We start from the raw sequence: 15,542 nt of genomic DNA on the forward strand, positions 1-15,542 counted from the left end.
TCTCCCTCCTCTTTCTGACACCCTTTTAGATACCTGAAAACCGCTATCATGTCCCTCCTCAATCTTCTCTTTTCCAAACTAAACAAGCCCAGTTCCTTCAGCCTTCCCTCATAGGGCATGTTCTCTAGACCGTTAATCATTCTTGTTGCTCTTCGCTGGACCTTCTCCAATTTCTCCACATCTTTCTTGAAATGTGGGACTCAAACCTGGACACAATACTCCACCTGAGGCCTACCCAGCGCAGAGTAGAGTGAAAAAAAATGACTCCTCATGTCTTGCTCACAACACTCCTGTTAATACATCCCAGAATCATGTTTGCTTTTTTTGCAACAGCGTCACGCTGCTGACTCACATTTAGTTTGTGGTCCGCTATAACTCCTAGATCCCTTTCTGCCATACTCCTTTCTAGACAGTCGCTTCCCATTCTGTGTGTGGGAAACTGATTGTTCCTTCCTAAGTGGAGCACTCTCATTTGTCCTTATTAAACTTCATCCTGTTTACCTCAGACCATTTCTCCAATTTGTTCAGATCATTTTGAATTATGACCTTATCCTCCAAAGCACTTGCAACCTCTCCCAGCTTGGGATCCTCTGCAAGCTTTATAAGCGTCCTCTCTATGACAATGTCTAAATCCTTGATGAAGATATTGAACAGAGCCGGTCCCAAAACAGACCCCTGCGGAGCCCCACTGGTTATACCTTTCCAGCAGGGTTGTGAACCAGTAATAACTACTCTCTGAGACAGTTCTCCAGCCAGTTATGCACCCACTTTATAGTAGTTGAGAAATGGTGGTCTCCCTGTGACATCTGTCTGGTATGTGCTGACAGCACCCAAAGGATCAGATTTCATGTTCCAGGACTATGAATTTGGTAGCTAGAGCTTATTCCCCCTCCAGCACAGGACTGTCTGTGTAGTACAGCACCTGCCCTGGGAGGGTTAGCCTGCTTTCACTCGAGCAGACAGCCAATAATATAAGCTTCCCATAATAGAAGAACTAGAGGACACCAAATGAAGTTAATGGGGAGCAGGTTTAAAACTAATAAAAGAAAGTTCTTCACACAGCGCGTAGTCAACCTGTGGAACTCCTTGCCAGAGGATGCTGTGAAGGCTAGGACTAAAACAGAGTTTAAAGAGAAGCTAGATAATTTCCTGGAGGTTAGGTCTATAAAAGGCTATTAGCCAGGGGATAAAATGGCGTCCCTGGCCTCTGTCTGTCAGAGGCTGGAGAGGGATGGCAGGAGACAAATCGCTTGATCATTGTCTTCGGTCCACCCTCTCTGGGGCACCTGGTGCTGGCCACTGTGGGCAGGCAGGCTACTGGGCTAGATGGACCTTTGGTCTGACCCAGTACGGCCGTTCTTATGCTCTTCTGTTACGTGCTACACCCCGTGTGTGGACACAAGGCCCAGCTGAGGTAGCCGGGTGACTTCCCACCTGACTCTCTGAGAATTGCAGCGGTTTTACACTGGAACACATTTTGCCTTCTTCCCTGTGGCCTGCAAACTAGCGAGTGTTTAGCAAACAGCCAGCGACCCGCCTGCTGCAAGAGCTGCACTGGCAGAGTGCACAGGGCCGGGGAGCTCTGAGCAGAGGAACTCCCTGGATCGGAGGGGAATTGGGTTTGTTTCTTACTGTTCCCTTGTGGTGCCCAGTTGGATCTCTGCCCCCACCGGAGAGATGGCCACCTCCCTTGAGGGCCCCGGGTGAGTTACTTCTAAAGCCCCAGAGCGCTGCCTGACTCTGCTAGCCGGCGGGAGTTAACAGCTGAGCTCTTGCTGTGCCTCGCTCCCTGGTTAAATGCTGCAGGAGGTGCCTCCCCTCCTCACAGCCCAGGCCATGCTGCTGCCAGCCTCCCAGCCCTTCCGAGGAGCTCCCCTGGGGTGCAGACAGTGGGCCAGCCCCTCCCTTAGCTGCCCACCGCAGCTCTCTGAACTCAAAGGCCAGGCTCTTGGGGTTTGGCCCCTGGGGGCACGCTGCAGGAGGCAAGGACCCGGGGAGCTTGCAGCCAGGTGCTGGGAGGTGGCCCAGGCGGCCCAGGGGTCCGGTGACCTGCTCTGGAACAGGCAGTACTGAGGCACTGCACTGGTGCCAGCTGAGCCAGTGTCCCAGGCCACCGTCTCGCGCCTGTCCGCCTCGGAGGGGGAGCACTGGAAGGAGTTTGGGGGCGCTGTGGAATCTCCATCCCAGCTGGCAGGGGACTGGACTCTTGAGGGTCTTTTCAGTTCTCGGATTCTTTGGGTCTAGTTTAGTGACCTGCCCTCACATTGGCATCCCCCAGGCCTTGGGTCCTGCTGACTTGGATGGGTTGACAAAGGGGTGAGAGTGCAGGGCCAAGTCCCGATGCCTGTGGAAGTGCATCCCCTTGGCCCGCTGGCAGGCGTGTGCCCAGGCACTGGAGTGAGAGGCTTTTGCCTAGCGGCACCGTGAGGGGCCGTTCACCCCCTTGGCTGTGTAAGAGCAGTGCTGCCCTGACCCCTCAGCGCCATCTCACCGGCCCTGCAGAGCGCGCTGCGTGGTCGTGTGCTCCCGGCTTTGTGTCTCGGCGGGGCAGTTGTGTGGCCCCTCAGACTAGCGACTATTCGATCCAGAGCTTTGGGGGGAGCCCACTTCCTCAGAGGAGCCAGCTTTCTGTGGCTGCCCTGCCGGTAGGGGTAGCACGGCTCCAGTTAGCAGCCATGGCCTGGCAGTGCCAGTCGGCTCGTTTCTCCTGGCGGGTGCCCCCCTGGGTGTAGCCGTTGCTCCACTGTCTGGGGTGATGTGTGTTGGCTTGTGGGGAGGGAGCCCACGTTTCGGACAGGGGCTCTCTTTGTCCCTCTGTCCGAAAGAGGGGGATGGTTAGAGGCTCAGGGCTGAAGCAGTCTGCCTCAACCCTGAGGACTGCCATGGAGAATCCGCCTCTCCAAGGTCACTGGAGCTGGCCAAGCCTGGGACTTCCTCACCAATCAGGACTGCTTCCCTTCATGGCCCTGAGAAAGGGACCCAAACCGCAGGGCTGTGCCAAAGTTGAGGGAGACTCGTCGACTCTGCTAAGAAAAGTCTGGACCAGCCAGAGTCTCCCGCGCGTCTCAGCCCACTTGCTGGTGCCGTTGGCTCCAGTTCCACCTCGGGGTGTGCTGTGCCTGTCCCGCCCTGGCTCACCACTCAGCTACACTGGCATCATCCTCCCCATCCTGGGCTCCCCATCACCTGCACTGGCGTTTGCCTCCCCCAGGAGGGCTGTCGGCTCCCTGCTCGCACTGCGGGCGTCCCAGACGTGCGTAGATGCGGAGCATTGATGGGCACTAGGTGCAGCCTGCATTGCTGGCCGAGGACCTGCCTTGCTTGCGGGCCCAAATGAGGCCTTGGTGCCGAGTAGAGCTTGAGGCTGGTATCAGTTCCCAAGCTACCACTGACGGTGCTGCTGGACCTGTCAGACTGAGCCAAGGATAATGCTGCATGTTTGAGATCCCACTGCCACGCTCAGCTCCTTGGTGGGATCCTCGTAGTCGAGTTCTGTGGCTCTCCAGCCTTGTCCCCATTTCACTCTTGATGACGCCGTGGGAATCCCAGCGGGTGCCAGGATTGGTACTGTTCAGCGCCAGCCTCGCTCTGTCATCCCCAGGGACCTCCATAGACTCGCTGGGAACACCCTCCTTCATGGTCAACACATGGCCGCCTGCTCGCCCTAGGGAGAGCCCGTGTGTCTGCTGGAGCCACCAGCAGCCTGAAGAGACGCATCCCAAACCTCTATGACAGTCGGCTGTCAGTCCTCCAGGGACTCTTGGTCCCAACTGCATCTTCCTCTTTGTCCCCAGATCCAGCAATACCCTGGTCCTCCTCTCTGGAACCAAATGACTTGGGCTCAGATCGGCCTGTGCAGGCGCATGGCATTGGCCTTCGAGATGCAGACCACGTTTGTACAGGAAAACACCCGTTGGTCAGTAGATCATTCAGACGGAGATCTGTCCTGGGCCCAGCTCCGTTCAGTCGCTTCAGAAAGGATTTGGATAATGGCACAGTGTACACTTCCCCGGGTGGCAGCTAACAGTGCGTTGAAGGGCAAGACTGGCAGTCAGAGTGTTCTCGGCAAGGGCTGACATGAATAGGGTTGCCCTTAGCATGGGATCATGTGTTGCATTTCAAGTCCTCAGACCTTGCTCTGACTCCCTCGCGGGTTTGCTTGGTGGCAATCCCAGTTTCCTGTCTTCCCGTTGGAGCGAAATTGGCACTCTCAGACCCTGCAGTGCTGTGGTTCTCGAAGAGATTCTCTGTTCTTTTTCACCGGTGAAGGGAGCAGAACCATTGTGGGCCTTATTACAGTCACGGGGGCCACTGGCGGGTCTGTGCTCAAGCCAATAGCCAGAGATGCAGGGGCTGTCTCCAAACAGCTGTAACGCCCCCAGGAAGAGCTAGTGAACTGCAGGCTTTCGTGGCAGATCCTCTGTCAGTCACTCAGCTCCTCAAGGATGCTTTAAGACCACACCCCGAATGTTTGTCGATTCAGGTTGGTTAGTTACTGGGCCCGGCCCTTCCCCAAAGCACGCTGGAGGGCAGAGAAGCAGTGCCTGCATAGCTCAGGTGTTAGTACTTAGTCAGAAAGGATCCAGCTGTCTCCAGAGCACCTTGACTCAGGCCCGCCAATGCCGAGGGGGAAGAGGGCCCTGCCACACGCTGTGAGCGGCGCTAAGGGACGTGGGGATGCCATGCTCTGCCATCATGTGCGCCAAGTGGCACTCGGGGCTGGTTGCCACAGCTCCCCCCACACCTCGCCCAGGGGCCCGTGGAGACTGTCAGCACCTCTGCCGTGACTGTGTCCTTCCCTGAGCGGCTCAAGGGACAGCCAGTCTCTGGCCAGACCGTTTCCAGGTGGGTAGCTGGCTGCCCTGCCACATGCCGGATAGACTGGCTCGCTTCATTCCTCTGCAGACAGACAAGTGCTCCCGTGACACCGGATGTATTCCTCACCAGTGTCTGCGGTGAGGGGCTCTCGGGCGCGTTCCTCAGCAGTGTCTGCGGTGAGGGGTCCGTGGGGCTCTCGGGCGCGGTCCTTAGCAGTGTCTGCGGTGAGGGGTCCGCGGGGCTCTCGGGCGCGTCCCTCAGCAGTGTCTGCGGTGAGGGGTCCGCGGGGCTCTCGGGCGCGTCCCTCAGCAGTGTCTGCGGTGAGGGGTCCGCGGGGCTCTCGGGCGCGTCCCTCAGCAGTGTCTGCGGTGAGGGGTCCGCGGGGCTCTCGGGCGCGTCCCTCAGCAGTGTCTGCGGTGAGGGGTCCGCGGGGCTCTCGGGCGCGTCCCTCAGCAGTGTCTGCGGTGAGGGGTCCGCGGGGCTCTCGGGCGCGTCCCTCAGCAGTGTCTGCGGTGAGGGGTCCGCGGGGCTCTCGGGCGCGTCCCTCAGCAGTGTCTGCGGTGAGGGGTCCGCGGGGCTCTCGGGCGCGTTCCTCAGCAGTGTCTGCGGTGAGGGGTCCGCGGGGCTCTCGGGCGCGTCCCTCAGCAGTGTCTGCGGTGAGGGGTCCGCGGGGCTCTCGGGCGCGTCCCTCAGCAGTGTCTGCGGTGAGGGGTCCGCGGGGCTCTCGGGCGCGTCCCTCAGCAGTGTCTGCGGTGAGGGGTCCGCGGGGCTCTCGGGCGCGTCCCTCACCAGTGTCTGCGGTGAGGGGTCCGCGGGGCTCTCGGGCGCGTCCCTCACCAGTGTCTGCGGTGAGGGGTCCGCGGGGCTCTCGGGCGCGTCCCTTAGCAGTGTCTGCGGTGAGGGGTCCGCGGGGCTCTCGGGCGCGTCCCTTAGCAGTGTCTGCGGTGAGGGGTCCGCGGGGCTCTCGGGCACGTCCCTTAGCAGTGTCTGCGGTGAGGGGTCCGCGGGGCTCTCGGGCGCGTCCCTTAGCAGTGTCTGCGGTGAGGGGTCCGCGGGGCTCTCGGGCACGTCCCTTAGCAGTGTCTGCGGTGAGGGGTCCGCGGGGCTCTCGCGCACATTACTTAGACAGCACTAGGATGGGATGCCCACTTTGAAGGCAGTTCTGTGCTCCCTATTTCAACAGACTTTGGGCCACCTTCCTGCTACGCCTGCTTGTGGGCCCCGAGTCCATGTGAGTCACTCTCTGTGCATTATCCAAACCCTTGGTGAAGGCTGTGACCAGGACAGGCCCCTGCAGTGACTGGAGGAGTCACCAGTTTATGCGCATTCTCCTGCACAACCTTGCAAAGACCGTTACCTGCTTCTTATAACTCGTTCTTCGAGCGGTGGGTGCAGGTGTGTATTCTGCAACCCCCCCCATGCCTCTGCATTGATATTTGCAACCTGGGAGTCTGGTGGAGGGGGGGGTCAAGGCAGTGCCGCCCTTAACTGCTCCCCTGGGTATATCTTTGGGCTAGGGAAGGAGTGTTGCCCCTGCGGGTACTGATACGCGATATTTCCAGCTCTCAGCTGAATAAAATTCATGTCTGCACACACACCTAGAACAAGTCGAATTGCAATGAGGCCCATTAGTTAACCAACTTGTAACCCATTTCCCATGTGCCATACTGATCTAGTACCTTAATCAATGTGCCATGAGTACCAAGGCAAATGCCGCATGGCGGTCCAAGTGTATTACATCAGCACTATGACCTTTAGCAATCAACCTTGTCATCTCATCAAAAAGACAGCAAGTTAGCACAACAGAGTCTTTTCTAGAAACCCAAGTTGATTAACTTTGATTCTCTTCCTCTCCTTTCGTTCTTTATTGACCGAGCCCCACACCAGTCACTCCATTGTCTTGCCTAGGATCGGCAGGCCTGTGCCTACCTGGACCCTCCCAGCCATGCTTTAGATGACTGGACTCCCCCAGTGTTCAAAGCTTTAGAGAACAGCAACTTTGACAGTCCAGCAGGCTCCTCAGCCAGCTCTTTGGATGCAGCTCCTTGATGGCTCATCGTCATCTGTGATCAAGCCACACTTCCAGACCGCTTCCTCTGTCGCTCCCCAGGCACGAACCCCCAGCTTGTAGCACACACTCCTATGGAACCCAAAGTGGGGCGTAACTCGAAATAAGCTACACACGTTGCGCTATGTCAGTTGTGTGGCTTATTTGAAAATTAGGAGCATCTACACAGCACTTATTCTGAAATGGAGCACTCCTCCTCCGCCTGCCCCTGCTCCTGATACAGTGAGGGTCACAGGAGTCGGAGTAAGAAGTCCTCCAGCTCGACAGGATTCTGATGCTATTTTGAAATAGCTGCCTACTGTGTAGACGCAGACTGAGTTATTTCGGAATAGTGTTGCAGTGTAGACGTACCCAATATGACCTTGGACTTTCTGCTATTGAATTTCTTCCCATTTCTATCACTCCAGTCTTCAAGGCCATTCAGCTCTTCCTGTCTCTTATTCCGATCTTCCTCTGTATTGATGATGCCTTCCAACTTTGTATCATCCGCAAATTTCATTAGCATCCGTGTCTCTGACTTTTTTGCAAAGGTTGTTAATAAAAATTATGAATGAGATTGGTCCCAAGGTGTATCATGGATGGGCTCCACTAGTAACATCCCTTCAGGCCAATAATTCACTTTTCAGCCAATTCCTTATCCACCTTAGTTATATTTAGAATCCTTCTTATTGCCTTCTGTTGGGCATAGATTTCTCCCTGTGTCTGTTGGCTTCCCTTATCAGTTTTCTATAGTGCTTCTGATTCATATTCATTGCTATTGACTTCTGCTTTCTTCCATTTTCTGTATATCTAGATATCTGCTTTCACTTCCCCTCCAAGACAGCCTGAGTTTTTAATGTAATCTTCCTTGATTGTGAAATTGTGGCGTTTTGGGCATCTAGTAAATTGTGAGTTTCCCAAAACTATGTCAGAGGGGCTGTCCCTTCTTGCTTGTGGAAGGAAGGGCTTGGGCTTGGAGGGTGAGCACAGGATCCTGGGGTGTCTCCCCAGAATGGGATATAGAGGGGGGCTCCCATGTCATGGGCCAGGCCATGCTTTGCATTTGCAGCACAGAGCTGCCCCGCCCTTCATTGCAATAACACCATCAGCACCCTGTCTAATTCCCTGCTCTTATGCCTTTCTGCTCTCTCCACAGTTTGCATTTCTCACTGGCAATTTTTTCCCAGACCCACAAACCGTATTTCTCTTAGCAGAAGCCCATTGTTATGTCCAGCCTCTCTGGCCCTGCCTCTGGTCTCCTGGAGGTTCTGGGGTTCTCCCAAGTTAGTGCCCCAGGAATGTCAGCCACACGCTGTTCCCCACCGTGTCTGTCACCCCTTTGGTGCTCGATCAGGCCAGTTTGGTGATGGTCCTGGCAGCTGTTCCCTCCGGGCCCTCTGTTTGCAGCATGCAGCCATTCACTCAGCTGTGGCAAGTGCCAGAGCTCTGCCCATTGCCATTACTCCAGCCCAGAGAAGTGAGGCTCATCTTGGGACTTCGGTGGCTGTGGGCTCTGATGGCACATGGACCTCTTGGCAGACAGTTGACTGTGCCTGGAACTGGCATGGAGTGGCAGGACAGAGCCTCAGCTGCACAGCCTGCCTGTTGTGCAGTGAGAAGGGGGTGCCATCCAGTGCCCCCCCCGAGCAGCATGCAGAGCCCTGGCATGGTGGGGGTGATGGGGAGACAAAAGGGAGGCCAACATGCTTGTGAGTCAGGCCTGCCTCCAAACGAGCTGGCTCCGATTTAGAGGGAGGAGGGAAGGTGAGATGTCGGTGGCTTTCTGATTGTACCTTACACCTCTTCCTACTCAACTCCAGCTCCAGCCAGAAGGCCCCCTCAGCCCTGTGCGGCTGCTTGGAACTCGGCTGAAGCGGCAGGCAAAGGGGACGTGCCAGGCAGTGTCCCTGTCAGATGGGCGCTTGGGCAGCCACTCAGGAGAGATTGCCCAGAGCTAGGTGTTTTGTTTCTTCTGGTGGTGCACATTCACCTGTGCCCCAGTGCACTGAACAAAAAGTATTCTGCACAGAGATGGAGAAGATTGGAGGGGGTCGAGGTGGCTGAGGGCTGGTGCGCAGTGGCAGTGGGGCTGAGGCGGGGTGAAGGGTGGGTGCCAAGGGGGGAGGCAGAGGGCAAAGGGCAGGTTGGTGGGGAGCAGTGGGGCCCAAGGCAGTGGGGGCACAAATGTTTGGCTCAGAACGTAGCAAGGGAGGGGCAGAGCAAAGCACCTCTTAGGGTTCACCTCGGCCTGTCTCCCTGGGGCTGAGGAGGCAAAGCGCTGCTGGTCTGGGTGCAGGCCCCGCCTACGCACAGGAGTGCGCACGCCAGCGCCGGGCAAGCAGGCACTCCCAGCTGGTGGGGCCTGAGCAGAGGCGGGTCCAGACCCACTCCAGGGACCAGCTACTGCTCCTGGGCGTGCCCCAGGCCTGGCGGCTTTGCCAGGTGCCGGGGCGTTTGCGTCCCGCTCCGTGCAGGCGCGTCTCAGCGGCAGACCTGTTTCTTAGGGCTGGCCTGTTGGCCAAGGCAGCCTGAGAGCGTGGGCGGCAGGACCATGAGCTCCTGGCTCTGCTCGAGGCTGGCCCTCTCCCTGGTGGGCAGCTCAGGCGCTTTCCTGCCGGGCACAGAGGGAATGAGCAGTATGGAATGGGGCTCCGGGCCTGGCCCAGAGCCTTGGCCACTCTGGCCGGCGGGCCCAGCTGGAGGGGAGCCCGTGGGCAGGCCCGGAGAAGAAGCCGCGGGGAGGCAGCTCCCTGGCAGTAAGGCCTGCGCTCCCCTGGCCCGCACAGCCTCGGGGCAGGATGCCAGGCAGCCTGGAGAGACGGCCCTGCCCGGCCCCGGAGAGCTTCCGTGTGAGTAGCCGGCGGTGCTGTGGGCCTGCCCTTCTCTGCTGTCATGCTATTTTTGAATTCTCTTTTGGTTTTGTTTTTTGTTTTTCTTTTTTGTTCTGTCTCCTCATGTTTGGTCCCTAGGAGCCAGCGCTAAGAAACAGGGCGAGGACTTAGCGGATAATGAAGGGGACGAAGATGAAGGTATTTCTGTGCTCGAGGCTGCTGCTGCTGCATGACACAAAGCAAAGCCATTCGTTCTCCATTCTCTGCCACCCCCAGGGACCCCGTCTGTCTGTCTGTCTGTCTGTCTCTCTGAGCACGTGCACGGGGCGGGCAGGGGGTTCTCGGACCTGTCTTTTGGGGGAAAGCCACAGGGCTTTGCTGGCTGCCCAGCCTGCCTCTGTATGAGCAAAGGGCTCCAGGGAAGCATGGCGAGGTGTGAACAAGGCTGCTCCTCTCCCGGTCACGTCACCTCCAGCCTGTTCTCTCTGGACCCTTCGGCTCCACCCCGGGCCATCCTAGCCTCCCAGAGCGGCAGCACCGTCCCCTGCCACTCCCTCGGGGCCCCTGGCTGGCAGGGAGCACGCTGGGGCGGGATGCAACCAGGAGGCCTTAGCTAGAGTCTAGTCTGGTCCGCTCTCTCGCTCTCTCTCTCTCTGGTGTCTCCTCGGCCCTCTCTGCCACTGCTGCTCCCCACCAGAGGAGCAAGGGCCTGGAGATAGGAATGAAGGCAGCTGGCTGAGCACACCGAAGTGAGCACTGTCGCCTTACTGGCCACTGCTTTCTCCCCTTGGAGCAGGGATCCCCTGCCAGCCCGGAGCACTCTGCTGCAGACAGGGCCGTGGGCTCCGGCAGCTCACGTGGCAGGGGGCCTGGGCTGCTTCTGTTGTGGTCTGGCGGGAAGGGGGGAGGAGCGCGCAGGCCGGCGGGGAGAAGAGCACACGCTGGAGGGAAGCGGTGGGACGCTGCCCGGTGCTGTCATTTGGCCACTGGCTCCCAGGCTGCTGGGAGGGAGAGGAAAGACAAGCATGGCTTCAGGGGAGCTGGGCTTTGGGGGCCATGCCCAGAGCAGCCTGGGCAGGTGGCTTTTCTCAGCAGAGAGGACCGGAAGAGCTGGTCTTGCCTGCCCTGGCCAAGGCAGGGCTGGGGCAATATGGAAGGGACTGCCAGGCGGTGCCCTATGCTGTGTATGGGCTCCGGCTGACCCCTCCACCATGAGCTCAGTACTGGGCCTCTGGCATCCTTCCACCCCACCCCCCAGCTGGGCCCAGCCCCAACCTCCTCCGGCTCTCGCCAGGCCCTGCGGGCTGCACTCGACCCCACTCAACCACTGGTGGGGTCACAGGGCTAGGAAGTTGCGCTGTGGCTGGAGACAAGCGGTGGTTTGCCCTTCGGAGCGCCGCTCCTCCGGCTGGCAGCACGCCTGCCCCCTGCCCCTGTGCCCTCTGGCCTACGCGCCATGCCCGTCGCCAGCTCCCTGAGCCTTCCGACCCAGTTCCACTGCCAGCTCACCCGGAGCACAGGGCCCCCACGTCACTGCAGCAAATGGGGTCCCGGCCGGGAGAGTCGGCACAGCCAGGCTCCGCCCTGCCCTGGATTCTGTCACAGAGCATCTATTCCCCCTGGGGCGGACTTGTGGGAACCCCGCCTGTTACCAACGCCCTGGGGGTGTTGTGAGAACCCTGCCTCATTGCCAATGCCCTGGGGGGTGTTGTGGGAACCCCGCCTGTTACCAACGCCCTGGGGGTGTTGTGGGAACCCTGCCTCATTGCCAATGCCCTGGGGGGTGTTGTGGGAACCCCGCCTGTTACCAACGCCCTGGGGGTGTTGAGAACCCCGCCTGTTACCAACGCCCTGGGGGTGTTGTGAGAACCCTGCCTCATTGCCAATGCCCTGGGGGGTGTTGTGGGAACCCCGCCTGTTACCAATGCCCTGGGGGTGTTGTGGGAACCCCGCCTGTTACCAACGCCCTGGGGGTGTTGTGAGAACCCCGCCTGTTACCAACGCCCTGGGGGTGTTGTGAGAACCCTGCCTCATTGCCAATGCCCTGGGGGGTGTTGTGGGAACCCCGCCTGTTACCAACGCCCTGGGGGTGTTGAGAACCCCGCCTGTTACCAACGCCCTGGGGGTGTTGTGAGAACCCTGCCTCATTGCCAATGCCCTGGGGGGTGTTGTGGGAACCCCGCCTGTTACCAATGCCCTGGGGGTGTTGTGGGAACCCCGCCTGTTACCAACGCCCTGGGGGTGTTGTGAGAACCCCGCCTGTTACCAACGCCCTGGGGGTGTTGTGAGAACCCTGCCTCATTGCCAATGCCCTGGGGGGTGTTGTGGGAACCCCGCCTGTTACCAACGCCCTGGGGGTGTTGTGAGAACCCCGCCTGTTACCAACGCCCTGGGGGTGTTGTGGGAACCCTGCCTCATTGCCAATGCCCTGGGGGGTGTTGTGGGAACCCCGCCTGTTACCAACGCCCTGGGGGTGTTGTGAGAACCCTGCCTCATTGCCAATGCCCTGGGGGGTGTTGTGGGAACCCCGCCTGTTACCAACGCCCTGGGGGTGTTGTGGGAACCCCGCCTGTTACCAATGCCCTGGGGGGTGTTGTGGGAACCCCGCCTGTTACCAATGCCCTGGGGGGTGTTGTGGGAACCCCGCCTGTTACCAATGCTCTGGGGGTGTTGTGGGAACCCCGCCTGTTACCAATGCCCTGGGGGTGTTGTGGGAACCCCGCCTGTTACCAATGCCCTGGGGGTGTTGTGGGAACCCCGCCTGTTACCAATGCTCTGGGGGTGTTGTGGGAACCCCGCCTGTTACCAATGCCCTGGGGGTGTTGTGGGAACCCCGCCTGTTACCAATGCCCTGGGGGGTGTTGTGGGAACCCCGCCTGTTACCAATGCCCTGGGGGTGTTGTGGGAACCCCGCCTGTTACCAATGCTCTGGGGGTGTTGTGGGAACCCCGCCTGTTACCAATGCTCTGGGGGTGTTGTGGGAACCCCGCCTGTTACCAATGCCCTGGGGGGTGTTGTGGGAACCCCGCCTGTTACCAATGCTCTGGGGGTGTTGTGGGAACCCCGCCTGTTACCAATGCCCTGGGGGTGTTGTGGGAACCCCGCCTGTTACCAATGCCCTCGGGGCCTTGTGAGTACCCTGAGGGGGGCTGTGGCAGTGTTGGGGATTGCAGGGTCCCTGGCAGTGCAGCTGTGGCCTTTGCAGGGAAGGGGGCTGTCTATGCAGGTACTAGCTTTGCAGGGGAGGGAAATGTGTGGGGCTGGAAAGCCGCTTGCCCCATGTGTCACAAGGTCCCCCCACTGCACTGCAGGATCCCACTGGCCCCCGGAGGAGGGGCACGGCGGTGGCAGCCCGTGTGCAGGGGAAGTGTCAATCTGTGCTGAGGCGCTCCAGTCAGGAGTTTGTGAGAGGGCCTGGCACTCCGCCCACAGGCCAATGCCTGGGGCTCTATGCAGCAGCTCCTCTTTGTGGCCCCCCCAGGAGCGGTCCTTGGGCTGGCCAGTGCCAGGGCCCCATAGGCAAGGATTCTGCTTGCACCCCCCGAGTGGAGCTGAGGAGTTCTGGGGCCGAGCAGGGTGGTGGAAAGTGCTTGCAAAATTGAGGGGGTCTCGTTGGTGCCCCTGCTGCATTGGCAAGTGGGCTGGGCAGCCCCTGCTGCTGGGGCCATATTGCTTGTGCCGCGAGTGGGAGGTGGTAACTGAGCAGCTTCAGTAACTTAGAACAGCCCCACCAGTGCCTGTGATGGCCCTGCAGCCGGCCACAATGGCGGGGGGGGGGGGGGGAGGAGAAGCAAAGGCTCCATGAAATGCTCTGGGGTGGAGAGCACCTGGCAGCGGGCGGGGTAGGGGTCAATCTGCATGGAGGGGTGACAGGAGCCACAGAACGCTCTGGGTGGAGAGCACCTGGCAATGGGCGGGGTAGGGGTCAATCTGCAGGGAGGGGTGACAGGAGCCACGGAACGCTCTGGGTGGAGAGCGCCTGGCAGCGGGCGGGGTAGGGGTCAATCTGCAGGGAGGGGTGACAGGAGCCACGGAACGCTCTGGGTGGAGAGTGCCTGGCAGCGGGCGGGGTAGGGGTCAATCTGCAGGGAGGGGTGACAGGAGCCACGGAACGCTCTGGGTGGAGAGCACCTGGCAATGGGCGGGGTAGGGGTCAATCTGCATGGAGGGGTGACAGGAGACACGGAACGCTCTGGGTGGAGAGTGCCTGGCAGCGGGCGGGGTAGGGGTCAATCTGCATGGAGGGGTGACAGGAGACACGGAACGCTCTGGGTGGAGAGCGCCTGGCAGCGGGCGGGGTAGGGGTCAATCTGCAGGGAGGGGTGACAGGAGCCACGGAACGCTCTGGGTGGAGAGTGCCTGGCAGCGGGCGGGGTAGGGGTCAATCTGCATGGAGGGGTGACAGGAGACACGGAACGCTCTGGGTGGAGAGCGCCTGGCAGCGGGCGGGGTAGGGGTCAATCTGCATGGAGGGGTGACAGGAGCCACGGAACGCTCTGGGTGGAGAGCACCTGGCAATGGGCGGGGTAGGGGTCAATCTGCAGGGAGGGGTGACAGGAGCCACGGAACGCTCTGGGTGGAGAGCGCCTGGCAGCGGGTGGGGTAGGGGTCAATCTGCAGGGAGAGGTGACAGGAGCCACGGAACGCTCTGGGAGGAGAGCGCCTGGCAGCGGGCGGGGTAGGGGTCAATCTGCATGGAGGGGTGACAGGAGCCACGGAACGCTCTGGGTGGAGAGCGGCTGACAGCGGGCAGGGTAGGGGTCAATCTGTGCAGAGGGGTAACAAGAGCCACGGAACGCTCTGGGTGGAGAGCGGCTGACAGCGGGCGGGGTAGGGGTCAATCTGTGCAGAGGGGTAACAGGAGCCACGGAACGCTCTGGGTGGAGAGTGCCTGGCAACGGGCGGGGTAGGGGTCAATCTGCATGGAGGGGTGACAGGAGCCACGGAACGCTCTGGGTGGAGAGTGCCTGGCAACGGGCGGGGTAGGGGTCAATCTGCATGGAGGGGTGACAGGAGCCACGGAACGCTCTGGGTGGAGAGTGCCTGGCAGCAGGTGGGGTAGGGGTCAATCTGTGCAGAGGGATGACAGGAGCCACGGAACGCTCTGGGTGGAGAGTGCCTGGCAGCAGGTGGGGTAGGGGTCAATCTGTGCAGAGGGATGACAGGAGCCACGGAACGCTCTGGGTGGAGAGTGCCTGGCAGCGGGTGGGGTAGGGGTCAATCTGTGCAGAGGGATGACAGGAGCCACGGAACGCTCTGGGTGGAGAGTGCCTGGCAGCAGGTGGGGTAGGGGTCAATCTGTGCAGAGGGATGACAGGAGCCACGGAACGCTCTGGGTGGGGAGTGCCTGGCAGCGGGCGGGGTAGGGGTCAATCTGCAGGGAGGGGTGACAGGAGCCACGGAACGCTCTGGGTGGAGAGCACCTGGCAATGGGCGGGGTAGGGGTCAATCTGCAGGGAGGGGTGACAGGAGCCACGGAACGCTCTGGGTGGAGAGTGCCTGGGAGCGGGCGGGGTAGGGGACAATCTGCATGGAGGGGTGACAGGAGCCACGGAACGCTCTGGGTGGAGAGCACCTGGCAATGGGCGGGGTAGGGGTCAATCTGCAGGGAGGGGTGACAGGAGCCACGGAACGCTCTGGGTGGAGAGTGCCTGGCAACGGGCGGGGTAGGGGTCAATCTGCATGGAGGGGTGACAGGAGACACGGAACGCTCTGGGTGGAGAGTGCCTGGCAGCGGGCGGGGTAGGGGTCAATCTGCATGGAGGGGTGACAGGAGACACGGAACGCTCTGGGTGGAGAGCGCCTGGCAGCGGGCGGGGTAGGGGTCAATCTGCAGGGAGGGGTGA

At 60.2% G+C, this 15,542-nt stretch overlaps 1 protein-coding gene across 4 annotated transcripts in view; it reads left to right on the forward strand.

Annotated features, from left to right (window-relative positions):
• NLGN3 (neuroligin 3) overlaps positions 1 to 15,542 on the forward strand; it is a 124,170-nt gene that overhangs the window by 52,322 nt on the left and 56,306 nt on the right. For 2 of the 4 annotated variants that reach the window (XM_075915670.1, XM_075915671.1), the window contains one exon: positions 9,835 to 9,894. The exons of the other annotated variants lie outside the window; for them this stretch is intronic. In XM_075915670.1, the coding sequence (XP_075771785.1) occupies positions 9,835 to 9,894 (60 nt within the window). The remainder of the gene's footprint in view (positions 1 to 9,834; positions 9,895 to 15,542) is intronic. 4 annotated transcript variants of the gene reach the window in all.

Source organism: Pelodiscus sinensis, unplaced genomic scaffold, assembly GCF_049634645.1.
Source record: "Pelodiscus sinensis isolate JC-2024 unplaced genomic scaffold, ASM4963464v1 ctg151, whole genome shotgun sequence".
Classification (NCBI taxonomy): domain Eukaryota; kingdom Metazoa; phylum Chordata; order Testudines; family Trionychidae; genus Pelodiscus; species Pelodiscus sinensis.